The sequence below is a fragment of the Lissotriton vulgaris genome, chromosome 2_1 (assembly GCF_964263255.1).
Source record: "Lissotriton vulgaris chromosome 2_1, aLisVul1.2, whole genome shotgun sequence".
In the NCBI taxonomy this organism is placed as follows: Eukaryota; Metazoa; Chordata; class Amphibia; order Caudata; family Salamandridae; genus Lissotriton; species Lissotriton vulgaris.
The window spans coordinates 686,462,382-686,484,535 of record NC_141687.1 but is presented as its reverse complement, the minus strand read 5'-3'; the positions used below and the strand labels follow the sequence as shown (position 1 = coordinate 686,484,535).

The 22,154-nt window shown below is 43.9% G+C and overlaps 1 protein-coding gene across 1 annotated transcript in view; it reads left to right on the top strand.

Annotated features, from left to right (window-relative positions):
- The first annotated feature begins 13,639 nt into the window (after positions 1 to 13,639).
- The window catches only part of CYB5R2 (cytochrome b5 reductase 2), a 137,753-nt gene continuing 129,238 nt past the window's right edge, over positions 13,640 to 22,154 (top strand). Inside the window, exon 1 of the mRNA XM_086955908.1 lies at positions 13,640 to 13,747. Coding sequence (XP_086812034.1) covers positions 13,727 to 13,747 — 21 coding nt within the window. The 5' untranslated portion in view covers positions 13,640 to 13,726. The remainder of the gene's footprint in view (positions 13,748 to 22,154) is intronic.

Genomic DNA, 22,154 nt, shown 5'->3' with positions numbered 1-22,154 from the left:
CTCAGAACTAAGGGCAATTATGTTCACCTGTACAGCAACCCACAATTAATAGTGACAAGAGCCAGGCCTAATGCTGTCCAGGGATTTCTAACCTCTGTGGTTTCTCAGAGTGGGGGTGTAGCCCCATGTGACTGCCATTCTTTGACCACACTCTCTCCCACCAGTTCATGGGTGGTATCCTGAGACTGGTCCTCCAGCCCAGGGTCTGTACCCTGAGGCTGACCAGGAGACTGGGATGGGCTGTCTAAAACCCTGTCCTCCCCTCTGGGTCCTGTACCTTCTACTGTGGAGAAGGCACCTCCAGACTCCAGAATTGTCAGGGCGCTGGTATCATCTGTGCTGCACAATTCTCCCACCAGTTCAGAGTTGCTATCCTACAACTTTTCCCCAACCCAGGGTATGTATCCCTAGGCTGGGCAGGTGCCTGGCAAGCCAAGACTTCCAGGGAGCACACCCACCCCACCCAAGGGAAACACTATTGTAAGTGTTGTGCAGACGTCTGCTTGACACAGGTCTCCTGCCCCCTGTCTATCTACCAGTGAATGGAGCCCTCCTAAGCCAGACTTGGTGTCACCAGGGCCAGTCCTGGTGTGCTCTGACCTCAGAGCTGGCAACTCCTGGCACACTGGTTCTCTCACTGGGGACTGACTCCCCCTCTCACCCCTCCATTGGGACTTCTGCACCCTCCTCTCTGGAATGGGGATGCCAGACAGCGGAACTGGTGGGACACTTGTGACAGCTGTGCCCCAAGTTCTCCTGACACTGGGGGTTCCCCCTCAGTGGATGGCCTTCCTGCACAGGTTAGGCCTCCCTCTTGGTGCTCCCTATGGGAACCATTCAGGCCCTGGGACTGGATTTCGGGCAACCTGGGCTTCTGCCCACCTCCACCTCTCCTCCTACCCTGAGAAGGGACATGAGACCCTCTACCTATCCCACTACACTGGTGCCTATCTGGGCTACTGTGAACTTCCCACACCTCCCTTTGTTGGGGAACTCCTGAGCAACTTCCTCCAAGATCACTCCCAAAAGCCTCTTCAGACCCTCTGGCATCCACCAAAAGGTCTGCCTCCAGTACAAGCACCCTGTGGTCAGAGAACTCACACTACACCGGGTGTTGGCATATCCCTGGAAAAGTGTAACTGAGCATATTCTCTCCAGCACTCAAATTATACAGCACCACACATGTGTTAACTAAACTACCCTTCACACAACCATCCAGTGCCTTAAAAAAGCACCCCACATGACCCCCACAAGACTGGTATCTGACTGTCCCTGCAACTCAACCCACACTTTTCTGGGGTGTCTCCATATGTCCTTACCAGGGTTTCTATCATGGGGGTACCCCTCTCCCTGTCACTCTCTTATAGAGTCAGTAGAGTGTCCTTCCCATCACTAGGAATATGAATACCTGTGCTAGTTCCCCCAATCCAACTCAGGGACCCTGCGCACCTCTGGAGCTAACTCATAAACGTAAACCTCCTGGTGAATGTCATCTTCCTCCTTGAAGTCAAGCACCAGGTCTATGGGTATGTGAACCTTCTCTGCAGTACTGAACAGTACATTTTCGCTGCCACCATCTGAATTGGACTCAGCCCTCTTGGCTTTCAGCTCCAGTTCTCCAAAGCTCAGTTCATGAGCAAAAAACTTTTTGTTTTACTTCTCTATCTCCAATTTCTTTCTTTTCATTTTGAAAATTCTCTCTCTTTTCTGCTTCAATCTGTGTTCTTCAAGCTGCAACTCGAGCTCCTGGCTTTCCGCTTAAGCTTCAGCCCCTCTGGGGACAGGCCTGAAGAAGAAAAACTGCTGCCACCTCTGAAGGGAGCTCTTCCACCGTTCTGGCTGGCCCCGTGCCCCAGAGGCGATGCTGGCTCCTTTTAGCTTTATGAGAATCAGATTTTACTCCTCCTCCTCCACAATATCACTCCCATCTTCTGTGTGCCCACCAGCTTCACTGGCTCCCACTCAAACACTGACTCTATCAGAACTGCTGATGGCTCACCAGACAGAGACATGATTGTGGATCAAACTCAAGAGTTGCAAAAACATAAAGAGAAAAACAGTATGTGGTTGCATAGTGGTCAGCGATCTGGTAGTAGTGTACACCAATCACTGTATGTAAAGTACAAACACATGTCCTATCCTCACCGCTGACCACCAATGCTAGAAATGGGGGGTCTCTAGTTGTAATTATAATTGTATTTATTTAACTCTTATTACCCCTGATGAGGTGTTGAAGCGCTTTTTTACAAAGTAGCACTCTACTCTGGAACCCAAAGAGGATTAGTGGTGAATAAGTATATGGAGATATGACATTTATTTGACTGGTGGACATGGGAGTTTGTTATTTGGATTGAAAAAGCATAGTGGAGTGATAGAGGAGAGAATGGTTTGCATTTATATAGCTCTTGCTACCGCTGATAAGGTGTCGCAGCACTTTTCGGTGAGTAGAATGCTACTCCTGAACTCAAACAGGATTAGTGGGTAATTAGTATAGGGAAACATTACATTAATTTGAGTGGTGGACATGTTAGTCTGTTAGTGGGATTGAAAAGGATAGTGAAGTGATAGAAAAGGGAAGGGAGAAGGGTCTAGAAAGAGATTTGTTTTAGTGCTCACAGCAGTAGGAGGAGTTTTGGGATGAGTAAAGGGGGTGGAGGAGCGAAGAGTTAGAGGGAAGAGTTTAGAAAAGCTTGTTTGGTACATCTGCATAGTAAAAGAGGTATGAGATGAAGCAAGGTGGGGTAGAGGAAGAACGAGTCTAGAAAGGGTTATTTTGTGGATCATAGTAGTAGAATGGGGTTTGGGATGAGTCCGAAAGTGGAGGTAGAGGATATATTGAGAGAGGTATAGGGTGAGAAATATGCTAGTACATTGGAGAGAGTAGTGAGAATGTCCATTTTGGAAGCATTCAATTTGAGATGGCTCCATGTCATCCACTGATCTACGGCTCTGAGACAGCTGACAATTTGTGAGTTTCCAATGTCTTTTGGGGCTTTCCAGTTTAAGGAGTATTTATGTGTCATCTGCATAGTTATAAGAAAGATTATTATCCCTGTGCACTCAATTTATTTGAAGTTGTTATTCTATGTTAGTAGTTTAATCAAAATGGCGCTACGGTCGTCCCACGTAGTCTGACCGTGCCTTAAAAGTACAAAGAAAATTGTTGTGGGTTGGATGACCTGCCCGCAGACTGTGCGCTCAGTAAACGATGAAACAACGTGGTTTCTTCTCAAAGTTCGATTTATTTAATTCACACTTTGTGAATTTTTCAACTGATTAGCGAAATCAAAGTGTTAAACAATGGCTTCTTGCATACATAATGTCCATCTTATGACGCAATGTTCAAGCTTAACATCATTTTAAATCCACCCAATGCATTTCGGGTCTGAAAACCAAGTCCCTTCGTCAGGGGTCTGAAACAAGGGGAAAACAGGACCAAATCAGTTACTCCATCAATGTGTTCACAATATTTAACACACGTATGTGATGCTCAAAATAAACGTGTTCCTTTGGAAACCCAACCGCAGTGTAATATAAAGATCGCAAATCTGGTGCATGAATAAGATGCCATAACGTGAAACAGTAAGAAATCAAATAGTGATTTAAGTAGTTAAAAGATCGAGAAGTAAGAGAGTGATATATCAGATGCATTACGAGTTTCACAAAACAGAGTGGAAAACGGAAAGCACAGTTCAAAAATAAATATGGAAAGCACTTGCGAAAGGACCGGAAAGGACCGCGTCTCAACAAGCTCTGTGGAGTTAGAAAGTCTAACAAACTAGAATTTATTATGTGGACCGGGGGTCATGTGATCGGCTATGACTAACCAATAAGAAGAAAGACGTTCTCTATCGCTCCCACCTCGTGATATGAGTGTGAACGCTTCAAAATAAGGAAGTGCCAGTGTGTTCGGCCGTGAATGATGAAGTTACATGCAAAACATTGAAAAGTAACGTGTGAAATGTGGAACATAAAACTTCCTGAATATCGACGAGCATCATGAGTCAAAACAATATTCGAAGCGTTTCGTAACAAACAACACATAACAACCAGATCAATGAATTTCTTAGGGGGACCAGTAAAGTTCAAAAGTCAATGTGAGATACTTAGATGATGAGTCATAGGAAACATGAGTGTTCTATTCGATCATTCGGATGAGCAGAATTTAATGTTTTAATCCAATAGAACTCAGCCCTTAGTCTTTGTTTCAAAGGGTCCATGTCTTGGCGTTGTGGGATAGTCTCCAGAACCATGAATCTTAATTGTGCTATCTGATGCCCAGCTTCTTTCCAATGGCTTGCTATAGTGGATTTCATGTTCGCGAGTCGAATATTACTCTTTTGTTCGGTGATGTGAACTGATTTTACGTTCGGTTTGACCCACGTATACTTTACCACAGGGGCATTTGATTGCGTAGATACAGTTAGTGGTATCACAAGTGCTGGTATGATGTAGTTCAATGGGATTGCCTTTATTGGAATGTGTGAAAATTTTCCCTGTTATCACATTATTGCAATGAATGCAATTTTGGCATTTTAACATTCCTTTCCAGTTCACAAATTCTTTTTTCTTTTTTCGATCTTTGGAATGCAAAAAAGTTACATTTGCATTCCAAAGATCGAAAAATTTGAAAGAACAATTAAACACATCCAAAAAAGAATTTGTGAATTGGAAAGGAATGTTAAAATGCCAAAATTGCATTCATTGCAATAGAAGTCAAGGAGTGTAGCTTCCTAACTCTGTTTATTCGTATGTAGGGCTTTGGCCATTCCAATGATGTGATAATGTGTCCCCGGTCCTTCCGTAAGCTTCCAGGAACTGGAAGCTACACTCCTTGACTTCTTTCACTGAATTTTACTGAGACGCCGAGATTGTCCCCTACAGAAACCCACTGCGGGTTGGAAGTATCACCGCAAAATATATACGACCGCTTTACCACAAAGAGTCTTGAAAAAGTCGTGGGTTACATTCCCAATACGACGAAACACGTGAGAGTCCAAGAATAAAACTTCACAAGAAACAATCGGATTATACGAACGAAATTCATTTCTGAATGCAAGAATGTTGAATGCATAATTTTTAAAAAAACTGAAAAGAACTTGATTTTGACGTGTGCTAGGGAGTTTCTTTGGTAATGGTACATGATGCAATGTGAAGCAATGTGGTCAATAAAAATAATTCCACAAAAAAAAAGGTTTGTGGTGATAACGGCCAGAAGGTCTGTCAGCAGGCATGCTTGCTTTGACCACGTCTATAAATCCATTGTGTGATTTTTTGGGAAGGAATGCAGAGGTGGGCTGGGTTAGCCTCCTCTAGGATTTTTTTTTTGTGAAAGGGGGTAGTGCTGGTGCTTTTTTTTCCTTTTTTCCTTTGTTTTAAATAGGAGTCCAACATGTCTGCTTCGTCGTTTAATGATTAGCTAGTTTGTCTGTGAAATCTTCCGTAATGGGATGATCTCCTTATGTGAGAATTTTATAGAATTCTTTTTCTTGATTGGTGTTTGTTTTGAGCCGGGTACGATGAAGCTTTCTAATTTGCTGTTTTATCTCTTTTAGCTCTGTATTTCTTCAGGGTGCCTGCTTTCTTTTGTTCTGCTGCATTGTTCTTAGTGGTAATAGGGTATCAAAAGTTTCCTGTAGCCACTCATATAGTTTGTGATCTGAATTTATTGTGTCTACATCTGTACTGGATTTAAGTTGTGTTTCTTTAGTGTTCAAATTGAGTTTGTCCACGGTTGATAGGTGGATGCATGTAAGGCGGTTTTAGGTGTGTTGCTTTGTGTTGTTTTATGTTGGAAAGCAATCAAATGGTAGTCTGATCATGTGACTGGAGTAATTGTAATTGTTTGAAAAATACCTAGGGGCAGTTCTACAAGGAAGTGCTGCAGCGTGGCACAGCAAGCCCTTTGGCTGTGCTATACTGCAGCACTTCCAAAGCACAGGAATGCAACATATTTACAATAATATGCTGCATTCCTGTGCTCTCCCCTGCGCTGGCACACAAACTGCAGCCATGCACAAGCGCAGACACCCTTGCATTATGGTGCAAGAATACCTGCGTCATGGGGAGATTGTTTTATGCATGAAGGGGCACATTCCTACACTAAAACAATCACTATGGGCATTTTTATTGTTCAATTCATGCTGTAGAATGCAGCACCCATTGAAAGAGGAAAAAACAAGGAGAAATCAAAACATTTCTCCTCGTTGTGCCTCGCTACGCCTCACCTTGGGAGGCGTAGCATTGACACACATTTCCAGATTTACGATTCCTTGTAAATCTGGAAATGTATCTGGTTCCATGGGTGTCGGTGGTACACAACTCATGGAACGCCCCTTCCACGCAAAGTGCTGCGGGTGAAGGGGCTATATTTACAAGGAGAGGAAGGAGAGGAAAAGCCACCCTGCATGGCTTTTCCTCTCCTTGTAAATATGGAGAAGTGAAATGCGCCTCCAGCACGTCACAAAAAGTGATGTACTGGTGGTGCAGGGGGCTGGTAAATCTGCCCCCTAGTTCTGTATTTGCAAAAATGACATTTAGGATGTGTCCTGTGATTTGTGTGGGCTTGTGGATGATCTGATGTAGGGTCAGTGCGTCTAGGCCAGTGATGATTGTTTTTGGCTAGAGCATATTGGGTTTGTCAAACTAAATGTTTAGGTCACCAAGAATGCATAGGTTAGTGTGTAGTGTTATAAGGTTTGAAACTGTGTCTAGAAGTGTGTCTGGGAATGTTGCATTGCTAGGTGGAGGTCTTTAAAGTAACAGGAAGTTATATGCGGCAGATGGTGTGGAGTTACATCTGGTGAAGAGGGCCTCACAACCTTGTATGGATATATTGTCAGCTTTAGTGCTATTTAATGTTTGTTTGAATATAACAGCTAGGCCATATCCTCTTTTGCCAAGACAATTTTGTGTGATAGTTTGATAGCCTATAGGAACAGCTTCGTGCAACACTGGAGCCATGTCATCTCCAAACCATGATTTAGTTATGAAGAGTAAGTCATGTTCTGTGTCAGTGAGAAGGTCGTAGATGTGATTCTGGATTTTTAAGAGTGATCGAGCATTTATTAGTAGGCTGTTTAGGTGCAGCGTGTGAATCATATCGCAAGGTTCTCAATTGTCCAATGGATAAGAGGCGGTTAAAAGATAGTTATTGTGTTGCCGTACATGTGTTAGTTGTGGGGGAAGAGAGAAAGCTTGGCAGTGGAGTTGGTTTAGGGTGTGTATTATTTGTATAGTCAGGAAGGTGGGAGTGGGTGTGTGTTTCTAGTTTGTGACGGAAAGTGCTATGAGGTGTGGTGTGTGTGATTTTGCTGTGCTGGTGTGTGTGTTATGTTTTGTTTTGTTTTTGAGGACTAGTAAGAGGCAGTGATGATGTGTTTGCTTTCTGAGAAGTATTTGTATATAAACTAATGTTGGTGAGTAGAAGCTGCATGGTAAAGTGGATGGTGATGTGTTTTGGAAAAGAGTGTATTTGGTGTGTGGAGGGGATGAACAAGAGTTAAGAGTGTTTATGTTATGTTTGATTGCTAAACGAGGAAATAAGTGTGGTGGAGTGGGGTGTAAGGGCTGTGTGATTGCGTTTTTTTAGTACAAAGAGGAGGAGGGTGTTGGTAGATGAAAAGAATGAAGGTTGAGTATAGGATTGTTGGTGACAGAAAGTAATGAGTAATTAGAGAAGGGAGTGTGCATCTGGATGGGATATAGTTACGTATGGTCTGGATTTGGGTTGTGTTAGTGATTAGTGGATTGGTTAGTGGTATAGGATAGAGTGGTGTTTTGCATGTGAGTAAAGGTGCAAATGTGTGGTTGTTGAAGTAGAAGGCAGTAAATGTGTGGGTTGTGGGGTTTTGAGAGGGGTGCTAAGTCATTGAAGTGTGTTTAGGGTTTCTTTGTTGTGAATGAGTTGTATACATTTGCTGTGAATGTGTTCATCTGGTTGTGGGTGTGGATGAGGTAGGGTGGGTCCTGGTGAAGGTGAAAATGGGCAGCATCTCTGGCCCTAGGTCCGAGCAGTCCAGAACAGGCCCAAACAGATAGCTGCCCTTGTTCTCTCCGCCCTTAGCCTGACACCCAGGCTAAGATATCCTGAACCCTGACCCTAAATAGCCCGAGTGGTCAGGTGACCCCTTCTGCTAATGGGAACCCTAGCCCCAACCCCGGCCAATCACACCACTGGCCCTAAGCCCTAAGACAAATAGGAGACCAGGCCCTTACAACCATTCACAGCCAAAGGTCTAGCATCCAGTCAGTTATGAATCTCTAAGCCCTATGTCCAATAGAAACCCTAGCCCCAGGTAACAATCAAAAACCCCATACGTATCAGCCAATCAAAACACTAACCCTACGCCATACATCCAATAGAATCACTAACACAGGCACCAATCAGAACCATAGACCTATCAGCCAATCAGTACACTAACTGTAAGCCCAATAGAAACACCAGATACAACAGACAATCAGAGCTCAGATGTAACGTCCAATAGTAGCTTATATAAGTGACGTGATACCTCAAGGTCAGGCTGCTGGGCATGGGGGATGGGAGCTGCCCCTCAATTCAGAATCTCTTTAGAGACAGGCAGGCTCAATCCATACTCTAGAGTTCTGTAGGTAAGGGCCTACACTAGGCCTCTAACAATACTGCTTTTCCCATACTCACCCTCCTAGCCAACATTGAGTGCTACATACACTTTCCAAATGCAGTTATAAACACTAACAGGCATATGCATCAAAGTAAATACCGGTCGCAAACGGGCAGATTCTCAGAATCTGCCCCTTTGCTCCCAGTATTTTTGCATTTGGGATGCATCATTCCAAATGCAAAAATCGCAATTTAAGGAATCTCTAAATTGAGATTCCTTAAATTGCGATTGCATTTAAGGAATCCCAAATTGAGATTCCTTAAATGTAACTCATGAAAGTAAAAAAAATTGTGATTTCGCTAATAGGAGTAGCAAATTACCATGAAGTTCAACTTCATGTAATTTGCTAAAACTTTGAAAAAAGCCCTTTTGTGCATTTTTCAAAGTTTCATGTTGCGCACACACATGCCATTAGGGCATGTGTGTGTACAACATGTGTGCAGAGATCAATTTCAGGGGTGCAACAGGGTGTCATTTTGACAACCTTGCACCCTTGAAATTGCATGAGCAATTTGAGAGTACATACTGGTACTCGCAAATTGCTAATGCAATCTCCAATTCATTCCTATGGGCCTGAGGCCCAAAGGAATGAATGGGACAGCATTCCTTAATTGCGACTAGCAATTTGCGAGTAGCAATTAAGGAATGTTTAGGAATCGCTATTGTAATAGCGATTCCCACATGCATAGGCTTTTGCTATTCCTAAATAGCGATTCCTTAAAAATCGCTATTTAGGAATAGCAAAAGGCTACGTTGATGCATCTACCAGTAAGAGCATATTACTGCAGACTCAGAGCACACTCTGCTTAGCCTCTGAGGTGTAATATTTATGTTTTCTTTTTTTAAACCTTGTTTTACTCATTTACTAAGACAAAGCGGAGCTGGAAGTGGATTGCTTAAACACGAGTCCGAGCACAGATCAGGGGAGAAACTAGGAGAGAAAAATAAGCGGTCACAGGCAGGTAAAAACAGCAGATTTTGTACTAGAAAGCCCTCAAACAAAGAAGTGAGATTGAGGCAGTCATGGGCAGGTGAAACAGCAGACTTTGAACTCCAAAAGCCCACAATGCAAAAGGTAAATTGAGACAGTCACAGATAGGTAAAATAGCAGATTTTAAATTACAATGCCCACAAACTGACAGGTGAAATCAAGGCAGTCACAGTACAGGAAAATCACTTTTAAAGTTTCAGGAAATAGACAGCACAAAGTCTGTCTTCTTACCACCTCCTGGTCCTTGGCTCACTTGGATGTTGGGACCAGGAAAGCTGTAGCTAAAAAGATGGAGGTGGCTGCCTTAGGGTTCACCCAACAAACTTTAAGGAGCCTGGACAGGTGTGAGAGAGCGCTCGCGGTTGCTTGGGAGCTAGAGAGCCAATCAGGAAGCTCAGGCTGCGGGGTAGGGGACTAGGAGCTGCTCCTCAATTCAGAATCTCCTTGGAAATGGACAGTCTCAATCCACACTCATGCAGGTAAGGCCTAAACTAGACCTCTAACAATTATGATTTTCCCACACTTAATCAACTCATTCTCCTAGCAAAAAAATTAGTACTACATACAGTCTGCAAACACAGTTGAAACACTAAGAGCAGATTACTGCAGTCTCTGAGCACACTCTGCTTAGCCTCTGAGGAGTAATATGTCATTTTTCTTTTTTTTATCTTGTTTTACTCACTTGTTAAGACAAAAGGGAGCTGGGGTGGATTGCTTACATACAGGTCTGAGTACAGATTAGGGGGAAACTAGGAGGGAACATTGAGTGGTCATGGGCAGGTGTAAACAGCAGATTTTGAACTACAAAGCCAACAATGCAACAGGCAAATTGAGGCAGTCACAGGCAGGTATTCAGCAGATTTTAAACTACAAAGCCCACAAACTAACAGGTGAAAATGAGCCAGACACAGGCAGAGGAAAATCAATGTTAAAGTTTCATGAAATAGCATAGGGTATGTGAGTTACACACCCAAGAAAACCCATGCTCACCTCCTTGGTAGCTTGGCATGAGCACTCTCAGAGGGTTGTGTAAAGCATTTGTACCAACAGACACAGTAACTACAAAAGGACCCCATGCCAGTTTCAAAAAATGACCGATATTTATCTGAATCAAACAAGATCAAAATGACAAAAATCCAACATACACAAGTAAAGATATCACTTTTAAAAGGTTCAAAGTAGGTCAGTCCATAGGAAACTACGAATGCATCACTTTTATTACAAAACACTTGGGATGCGTCAAAATCAAAGATGAAAACAGGCGCAGGTGAGATGAGGTGCCAGAAAAGCCAAGCAATGTGTTGATTCCCTACTGCCAAGAGAGGTGATGCGTTGATTCCATTCTGCAGCGCTGAGGAGGTGATGTGTCAGTTCTTTATTGCCAGAGGAGGAGGTGCTGCGTTGATTCCTTACTGTGAGGGGAGGTGATGCAATGATCTCCGGACATGCTGCCTCGTTCCTTACTGCTAGGCAACATCGATGAAGAACTTGCCACACAGGTGCGATGCATGGAAAATTCAGACGCGCTGTGTTGATGCGGTGTCAGCGAAGCAGGCGCTTCTTTGATTCCCCAGCCATGAAGAAGGTGATGCATCGATTTCTTCAGCCTCACAGCAGGACCTGTGTCAGAGTCGGAGTGGGTGCCTCGGTCGTCAGAGACAGGATGCTCAGGACTCGGCCTGCAGCAATCTTTCAACCGCACGGCAGGCGCTGCGTCAAATCTTCAGGTGTACAGTGGCAATCCAATGATTTTTCAACCACATGGCAGAGCTGCGTCAGGAAAAACAGGCGCTAGATATCGATAGATGGATTTTCTTAGTCCTTTGTCACCTCCAAAGACCCAGAACCGGTATTGGCACCGCTTGGCAGGTTAGAACTCCCAGCTGAGGAGTTCGGGCTGCAGATGAAGTCTTTGATGGCCCTGAGACTTATTAACAGGAGGAAAGCACACACAATCCCTTGGAGAATCTTGGCAAGCAGAATGTCCTTTTAGTCCAGAAGTATTCTGAAGTTATGGTGTCACGTCTCAAGTACCTAAACCAGTTTCTGCCTTTGTGGCTGGTAAACTTCAAAGGAAAGTCTTTGTAGTGGACAAGACCATATCTTTCCCTGACCTGGCACCATACACCTACAGGGGGTGGGGACAGCTTTGTGTGAGGACAGGCATAGCTCTATTCAGGTGTCAGTACAATTCGTCCCATCACTCTTGCTCAGGGAGACCCATCAGCCTGGTGATGGGCCATCAGGATATGTAGGGCACACCTCAGCTCCCTGTTTGTGGTTGACTAGAGTGAATGTACAAACAGCCCAACTGTCAGTCTAAACTAGACATGGATTCCACAGGCGGGCAGAGACACAGAATGGTAAAACGAGAAAATGCCCACTCTCTATAAGTGGTATTTTCAAACATGCAATTTAAAAGCCACCTTCACTAAAAGATGTATTTTCGTATTGTGAGTTTAGAGACCCAAACTCCAAATCTCCATCTCTTCCAAATTGAAAGTTACACCTTTAATAGGTCACAAGGCAGCTCCAGTGATAACCTATGGGGGAGATAGTCCTTGCAATAATGAAAAACGATATTAGCAGTATTTCATTATCAGGACATGTAAAACAAAACAGTATATGCCCTATCTTTCACATACACTGCACCCTGCCCAAAGGGCTACCTTGGGCCTACTTCGGGGGTTCCTTAAATGTAGAGAAAGGGAAGATTTGGGCCTGGCAAGTGGGTTCCCTTGCCAGGTCGACCTGGCAATTTAAAACTGCACTCACAGACACTGCAGTGGCAGGTCTGAGACATGGTTGCAGGGCTACACGTGTTGTTGGACAATCAGTGCTGCAAGCCCATTAGTAGCATTTGCTTTACTGGCCTTGGGCACAAAGAGTGCACTCTACACAGAGCACTTTACGAGGGTGTTACCAGTAAATCAAATATGTCAGTCATGGATAAACCAATCTCCAATACAATTTACAGAGTGCATAAGTACTTTAAGACTGATTAGCATTGATAAAGTGCCCAGAGTCCTAAAGCCAACAAATACAAATCAGATAAAATAGGAGGAAGAAGGCAAAAAGTATGGGGATAACCCTGCAAAAAGGACCATGACCAACAGTGCTATAATAAAATAAATATAATAAAGAGTGATTGGGAGTACCATTAATAATAAGCCACAGAGTATGTGAGATTGCTGCCACCTGTGATATAAGTGCCTCACTACTTTCACTAAGCCGGACCACTTCATAGGAATACAATGGACTTGGCATAAGGAGGGAGTGTAGCTTATTAATGCTATGCGTACTAGGACCCTGGTGGTTGTGGGCAGACTCTGAACAGGAACAATGTGATATGTGAGGAAGGTGTTAGGGTGTGGTTTGGGAGTTATAACATAATGGGTAGAGTATGAATGAATGTTGTAGAATAAAGACATGTTCAACCGCAGTTCCTATGTGTGGCATAGTATTTTTGCATTCTCCAGGGTTGGGGAAGACGCTACAGGGAGCACCTTGAATATTGGAGTGTTCCTTAACTGCAGGGGCCCATGCTGTATCCTTGGGTACACACAACTTTGGCAAAGTGTGCAAGGAGCAGAAAGTTTGAATCAAGCACAAACATTTTTGGGGATCTATATTAGTTTACAATGTGTATGAAAAGGCCACGATCTTGTAACTGGTGCATTATAATCGCACCATGATAATGTTTAAAACATTTGTATTCGGTTTCAAATTTACACGTCACATTGGGTGAGTGGTGATTGCATGTTTCTGACTTTTAAAGTCTATAGTTTTTTTTTGGTTCTCAGATTTTAACAAACCTTTAATTGAACCTATTTCTAGGCATAATGGGCAATATGCAAACACAGTAAACGTCAAATTGTTCTTCCTATCTCCTTATTTCTGTTACAGTAAAGACTTTAACTGTTTAACCTACCCACGTCATTTAGTAGGCTGGGTTTCTTTTGTATTTATTTTCACACTCGACTAAGCTCGTTTTTTCATCAGGTCTAACGCTTGCTAAGTGCTGGCATCATTGCCTTTTCCCCGTTGTCTGAGTGAGAGAAGGAGATTAGACTGAGGTCCTAGAGCGCTCGCCATGGAGCTTGAGCTTCCCTTTGTAAGTGCAGTTTTAATAACTAATGTTTCCTTCCACATTGCGCTCTGCCTGGGCTCAGTAATTGAAATTAATGCAGACTATATTCTTTCAAGATTGCTAATTGTTTTACACTGTTTGGGAGCCTTCGTCTTTCAGATGCTGCAATAATGCTGTGCAATAATTCAAAGGTGCAAGTGAAATGCTTGAGGTGGCGCGCGGATAGATTTATCATAGGAGAAGCACTGCAGAATGCATATTTTTAAATATACGGGACTGCATAAACTGGGACCGGTGGCATGCCGATTGCTCCGTAGGGGTGTAAAGAAAAGTACACTAGGGCATAGAGAGAATTTGTCTTAACTTTGTGCTTATAATTAATTAAAATGAACTGTGAGACTTGTGGATTTTTTTTAAGTAATCGCGGATGCTAGGAATGTTGGGTTCGGGACATGCTCCTCTGCACGCACGCACGCCTGATTATTCTGAGAGGTTAACTGGCGGGTTTTCAGGGCGCGAATTTGCACCAAAGCAAGAAAAAGAGTTGAAAGCCCGTAGAATCATTTCACGCCGCCTCCACAGTTCACACAAAGAATTGTGTGACCCCCGCAATGAAGATCAGGTTCAAAACCCTGACTCACTAGTACCCAGATGAATGATACCCACTGCATCGACTTCAGTAGAATGAAAGGCTGAATTAGCACAGCAGGTGTACAAAGATTACTCGAGTAGGCTGCATGTGTGTTTTTTATCCACTAAACATTCTTGCTTCCAAAAAAAATCATGAATTCATGATTCAGTCTTGCTCCTACCAAGGACAACAGGACATGAGAGAGCAGCAGCACGGAAGCATGTACTATATGTAGCAGACACTGACAGCAGCGCCCAGGGGTCACAAAAGCAGATCCTAGACGATTGAACTGGAAGCCACACATACTGACAGCAGCACAGAAGAATGTACTTAAACCAGGGCCTCTGCAATCATGCGGCAGGGGAGGGCTAAATTATGGGGCAGGGTTGGTCAATGTGGCAAGAAAAGGCTAATTGTGCGGCGTAAGGTCCCCATGTTGTGATAGAATTACTAAATTCTTTTGTTATTTTTACACTTGTGAGCACTGCCTGGGCATTAGTTGCGCCAGTTTAACACCCAAATAGAGTGATAAGCTGCAGAAAGGCGATCACTCAACCATTGCAAAGGGCCCTCCACTGTGCGCAGCACCTGCTGCTGTGTTTTTAATAACTTTTGAAACGTCTAAGCGAGAAACATGTTTTTTTTTAAATAAATCTTCAAATTATGCAACAGATATTTGATTATGTAGCAAATTTATATCTATGTGAAAACGTTGCCGCCATCCAGTGTTCCTGATTTAGACACTCCCACATAGGGCAAGTAGGTGGCACTCATTGTGCCCCAATCTGCTGTCAGTGCGAGGAGCCTGACGACTACTACAGCTATTCTTTTGTGCAGCTGTCCGCGCGCTTATGCACGGTTCTCATGTACTGCTGCTTTTTGTGGTGCCTTCAAAGCGTTTCTCTGGTCTCTTCCTGTCATTGTGCCCGTGTTTGCTACTGAAAGGCGCCTCTTACTGCCTCGTTTGGAGCCGGGAAGTTATTATACACGTGCTGCACGTATCAGCGGGACTACTACGGCATGCCAGCCGGCGCCTCAGTTGGGCTGCGTTTTTTGCATTGATAATAATTAACTTTACTGAGTCAGCAGCTATTAAGGTAAAGGTAATGCTCATCTTGACATCGTCCTCGGCATAACTTTGGTCGTTTCCTCTCTGTGCGGCTGTCGGTGTGTGAGTGGCTGCAGAGATGTGGTCTGCTCTCGATGGGCGGAGCTTCAGATGATTGGTCAAGGCTGCAGTGTGCTTCAAAACGCGAGCGTGGTGTTCAAGTTCAAGTACATGTGATACGGGCACTGCAGAACAGCGATCAGACGTTTTATGATTAACCCCCCATTAATAAAATAATTGAGCCGGTGTCCTCCGAGTGCCGTAATATGTATACACATTTTATTCATAAATTTCACACATCACAGGTAAGCTGAAACATTGCAGGGGGGGCTTGGGATTTCATTCCTACATATATTTCGTCATTTTGGATCTTAACTAAGAAATACAAACAAATGTAATTAATTTAAAATAAAGTGAGAGAATCGCACATTTCAAGGAGGGTTTTTTGAGGGTATCTTTACAATAAAGTGCAAAGGTTTATTCAAATTTTCATAAGTATCGTAAACTGTATAAAATTATACGTTATAATTTATAACCCAATAAAGCATCACCTCTTTGGGGTTTGGAGGGGAATTTGCTTTGCTATACAATACCTATTGGCAAAACAATGGCTTTAACTTAATCAAAGGCGAGACCTATTGCATTTTTGTTAGTGGGGCCGGCAATACCGGCCCCCTGTAACAAAATCGGCAGAAACCAGCCTTACACCCGCTGCACACCCCTCTCTCCCCCAGGGGGTAGCGGCCGAGCTGTTGGCCAGAGCTGGTTTAGGTTTCCAGTCCGGCCCTGTGAGGAACGCATCATAGTCACTACTGAGCGCCTCCTACGTCCTTTTTTTTTAACCTCTTATAAGCAGGGCCACTGGAAATATGTAATTGTGCGTTAGGGGGGGTTATAGATATGCCGCAACTGCCACATAATCCATCAACTGCCTCATAATCAACAGATTTTATCAACAACAAAAAATCATTTCTAGCTCAAACGGATCAAAAGTTACTAAAATGTGTTTGTGTTGCTGTGGAGTGGAAGGCCCTTTGCACATCTCGACTCCACACCTTTCCATGGCTTATTGCTAAGTTTGGAGGTTAAGCTGGTACAAACAATGTCCAGACAGTCTTACCAAGTTAAAAAAAATGACGAAATAAAGAAATACTATTACAAAATGTGCTGCATTATGCTGCATAATTTGCCTTTTCTTTCCACATATACTCAACCCTGCAGCATAATTTTGGCTCTTTCCTGTCACATCATTACAGTGGCCCTGCTTAAGTGACAGACTCCCAAATTGGACGTAAAAGGGCTTTTTATGTTACCTATCCTATTACAACAGCTCACTCAGCGACTCTTTCACCACTGTGCAAAGATGAAAAGACTCTGCAAGCCCAGAACGAGCCCGCCAACTACCAAGATGGCGCTGGCTAAGGAGCAGCCAGATTAATTATACCACCCAGGGCGACCGATGCAGCCACACCCGGTGCGAACCCGGTGAGAGGGGGTGCTGTGTTTAAAAATAACATGGTGTTAAAGCACCTTCTGCAGAGTTCCTTGTGTGTCCAGCAGTTTTCAGGCTGCAATAAAAATGTAAAGATAATTCTGGTAATTAATGTTCCTTCTGGAAAGATATCAGAGTTTTTTTCTAGTGGCCGTTTTGTCTCATCACAAAATAGCACAGAGGGTTAAGGTGCCTGCTGTAAAAACTGGTTCCATGCCGCCAACAGAAGTGTAATTGAACTATGAGTAGCGCTATAAAACATGAAATTTATGTCAGAGAAGGGCTTTGGAGAGATGAGGGGCACTGTTGGAGGGTGGTAGCCAGGGAATTCATGGAGACGCAGGTCACAGGAACACACCAAACAAAAACACCCCTGAGCGTCCACACACATTCGCACCAGCCACAAGAAAACACCGTCAAAAACACAGCAGATCCGGCACACACACTCGCACCAGCCACGGGAACAGACAAGACAAAAGCATACAGGAGCCTGCACACACACTGGCAACACAACGTGAATGCACCAGCAGTTCTGGCAGCCCAGTGTGGCATTGTGCAAACACCAAGCCACAATAAACACATGTGCACTGCACAGACACAAAGGCCTAGATACAAAGAGCACAAAACATGTTCAAAACAGCTGAAACACGCCACACAGCCCCTTTACTGGCAGACGCCAACTTTAGGTCCAGCACTACCAGAAGTCCGCACAACGCAAGATAGGAACTTCTGTAATGAAAGTATTGTCTGACCTACCTCCAACTTGTATATAGATAACCATGATCTCACTGTATATTTCGTACACCATTTAAGCACTGAGTACTATTGTCACTCTTTTCACTTTGCATCTTTTTAAATATTTCGTTTTGACAGAACATTTGTTTTCGATGAATAACAATGAATGACTTAATTCAGATATAAATAAGTATTGAGATTGTACCCCAACTGGCGTATTCCAGAGTTTGCCCCATCCCTCTCAAACGACATTTTGACCTGTTTAAACTTACGTACTTTCTACCCGACAGAACCATTTTTTTCTAATTGAGACATCTTTCCAGGCACATACACAGCCGCACCAGAGTACTTCAAAGATATTTAATAGACCATGTACTTGTTAACGAGGCTTTTTTTTTACCGTTTCTTAGAGCCCCTGCATCTCCTCTCTGACTATTGCTGCAAGAATTACCCCCCTCCCGAAATTTGTAGTAGCCCCCCCGAAATTTGGCTCTAGTTGCGCCTCTGATTGGTGCTAACTGTACCTACAACTACCATGGAAAGTACAGTCTGTTTTTTATCTCTTGGTTGCCGTATGTCAGACTAAGGGCAGTTACTCTTCAACCACAGGGACAGTCATGGTATAACAAAACATGAGGGCCCCCCTGCAAGATATGCTGATGGGGCCCCCACCACATGTCACCCCACTCCAATAAATCCTGTAAATACATATATTTGTGGGATGAATTATAGTCTAGATAAGGGATTGCCCCTAGAGAAACCAGCAGGGCTACCTTCTTTTTATTATAGTTGTATTTTGTTCCAGGTGCACAAACCAAAAAAGTAAATATTTTGGTGAAAAATGATAAAAATAGTCCAGTTTAAAACACATCACATCTTTAACCACAACATACCACTTGAATATAAATTAATTATTTACCTAATATAGGGCCAGATGTAGGTAATCACATATTACTGATTCCTAAATACAGAATTTTACCGATTTAGTATTTAGGAATCGGCAAATGTGATGTAGCTAATGATTCGGTAAATATTACCGAATCGGTAATATTTGGTATTTACAGATTCGGTATTTACCGATCTGTAATTCCTATTCATTCCTATGGGCCTGGAGGCCCATAGGAATGAATAGGAATTACCGATTTGGTAAATACCGTATCGGTAATAAGGGGAAGACTTACAAGGGTGGCAGGGTGTCACATTGACACTCTGTTGCACCCCTGAATAGTGCATGGGTGCACATGTGGCACACATACATGCCCATATTTACCACCAACTTGTAGTTGGTGGTAAATAACAAATCCTTATATGAGGAATGCATTCACTTGAGTGCTCCCTACATTAGGGATTTGGTAAATTATTGAATCAGTATCTTAAGGATTCGGTAATTTACCGATTCCTTAAATTACTAATTCGGTAAATTACCGAATCTTTCAATTTGGCCTCCTACATCTGAAAAGCCTAATACGGGTCGGTAAGGCAGAAATTCGGTAATTTCGGCCGTTACCGACCGGTATTAGGCTACATTCATCTTGCCCATAGAACCTAAAAAAAAACCAAAAAACTTTAAATTCCTAGTTCTGAAACTTTTCAGACACTCACCCCCAGTCACAGATCTTGGTTAAATCCATCATCGTTCTTTAGCTCACTTTGCCACCCCTGTTTAGACACAGCTACATGCTAATCAGTCTTGACCCTGTGCTTCATGGGAACAGTCCAGCCCGAACTGCCAAGCAATGTCTTCCCTGGACCGGAAACAATCATTCTGGGACCGGTTTCGAGGTAACACCCTACATCATCCAGGCTAGCTTGAATCCAGTGGCAAAGTGAGCAAGTGACCCACGTCAGGGCATACCCTGCCAACGTAGGGCGAACAAAGCAAACACAAAGAGATGATAGACAGAACACTGAAAGTTTTCAGACTCTCATCCCCAGTCACAGATCTGGGTTGAATCCATCATCCTTCTCTAGCTCACTTCGCCACCTCAGTTCAGACCCAGCTATATGCAAATCAGTCCTGACCCTGTGCCTAATGGGAACAGTACAGCCCGAACTGCCAAGCCAGGTCTTCCTTGAACTGGAAACAAGCATCCTGGGACCAGTTTCTGGGTAATACCCTTCATCAGCCAGGCTAGCAGGACCCCAGCCAGACTAAAGTTGAAAAACAGTGAAACATCAGCAAAAAGTGGGGCTAACTATAAGATGCAGATCCTACTCTCCTACACTGCCCCTCCCCTCCCACCCCTCAAACGCAGGGACATTAAACTAACCTTGACCAGTTTAGTTTTCATGTTCTAAGTGGAAATATCTGGAGAGACCATCTGAATTGGTATGGTTACTCCCAGGTCTATGTTCCACTGTATAGTCCATCCCTTGTAGGGAAATGGACTACCTCCAAACTTAGGGATTTTCACCCTTCATCTGTTTTAGCCAGGGGCTTATGGTCTTGTCTAAACAGTGAAGTGAGTGCCAAACAAGTATGGCCTCAGCTTCTTCAGAGCCCAAACCACAGCAAAGGCCTCCCTCTCAATAGCTGACTAACGTTTCTCTCTTGGGGTCAGCCATCTGCGAATAAAAGCTACTGTCTGGTCCTGACCTTCATCATTCAATTGTGATAACACAGACCCTACCCCCAACTCAGATGCATCTGTTTGGACAATGAATTCTTTTGAGTAGTTAGGACTTTGCAGAATGGGAGCAGTACACATGGCCTCCTTCAGGTCATCAAATGCCTTTTGACAGCTAACTGTCCACTGAACTTTCTTTGGCATTCTTTTGGAGGTTAAGTCATTCAGGGGGGTCACTATGGATCCATACCCCTTGACAATTCTTTTGTAGTACCCAGTCAGGTCCAAGAAAGCTCCGACCTGAGTCTGGGTGGTTGGAGCAACCCTGTCCATGATGGTCTAGATTTTTCTCTGTAATGGCTGAACCTGGCCTCCACCCACAAGGTGACCCAGGTACACAACCTGACTTTGCCCTATCTGACACTTAGTAGCCTTGATAGTTAGGCCTGCTTTCTGCATGGCCTCCAAAACATTTCTCAGATGGACCAGGTGATCCTCCCAGGTGGAGCTAAAGATAGCAATATCATCTAGATATGCTGCACTACAGTCTTCCAGGCCTGTTAGGACTTTATTCACCTACCTTTGAAAAGTGGCAGGTGCATTCTTCAAACCAAAGGGCATCACCACTAATTGGTAATGCACACTAGGGGTAGGAAATGCTGTCTTGGGCTTTGTATTATCAGCTTGTCTGATCTGCCAGTAGCCAGCTGTCAGATCAAATGTGCTCAGAAACTAGGCTGAGGCCACAGTGTCTATAAGCTCATCTGCTCTGCGTATTGGATGGACATCAGTCCTAGTGACTGCATTGAGACCCCGGTAGTCTACACAAAACCTCATCTCTTTCTTACCTCCCTGGGAGTGAGGTTTGGGCAGCAAGACTACTGGACTAGCCCAAGGTCTACCTGAGGGTTTAATAACTCCCAAATCCAACATGTTCTGGACTTCAGTCCTGATACAGTCCCTGACATGGTCAGGTTGACTGTACATTTTATTTTTAACAGGCAGACTGTCCCCAGTGGCCACTACATGAGTGCACCAGGTAGTCTGACTTGGAGTCAGAGAGAACATATATCTATACTGATTGAGCACCTGCGCCCGCAGGACATTTACATCTTACCTGCAGTAAGCTGTCACTCTGCTCTTTGACATTTGGGATTGCTAGCATTGTATTTGTGTTGTTTTTTTTTTTTAATCCCCTAACTCTGTTATTTCATTGTTAACATGAGCCATTCCGCTCCACCTGGTGTAAGTGTCTCTGTCTTGGGTCCCCTTGATAAATTCTTCAAGAAATCTGCCAAGGAGGTCGATAAGGACCTGATTTTGGCCGAAAGGAGAGCTGAGCGTAGACGCTCAATTGAGCAGTTAAAGAGTATTCCACTGCCTGTCCTTAATTCCACTAAGGATCTCCCAGCCCATGGTCTGAGCGTTATTGACGCTGACACGACTGATCTCAACCTCACCCCTAGCATATTTAGGTTACCTGATATTTCTCCGCCGTGTAGTGGTGCTACTAGTGGAGGCCAGCTGATCTGTACTCCTATAAACCACTCCAGCATAATAGAAATAAATATCCCTGAATCACATAGTAGGGATGTAGATCCTTCCCCTATGCGGTCCACCTTGTCTCTGGGTGGTTTAGTCCCAGGAGAGACTATGCCGGAGGCGAATGGCCTATCATCAGGTCGATCGCCCGACATAGTTTTAGGGGTGGTTCACTCTCCTCCAAGGAAGAAGAGGCGTAAAGGGGGGGTAAAAAGGAAAGGACGTAGTCACCACATCCCACCTCCACCGAAACCTACCACAAATAGTGTGCTGGGTCCTCCCCCCATAGTTGAGTCCCACCCCACTATTACCGATGAGCATGCAGCCCCCGTCGTAGTACCTTCTGAGTCAGTGTC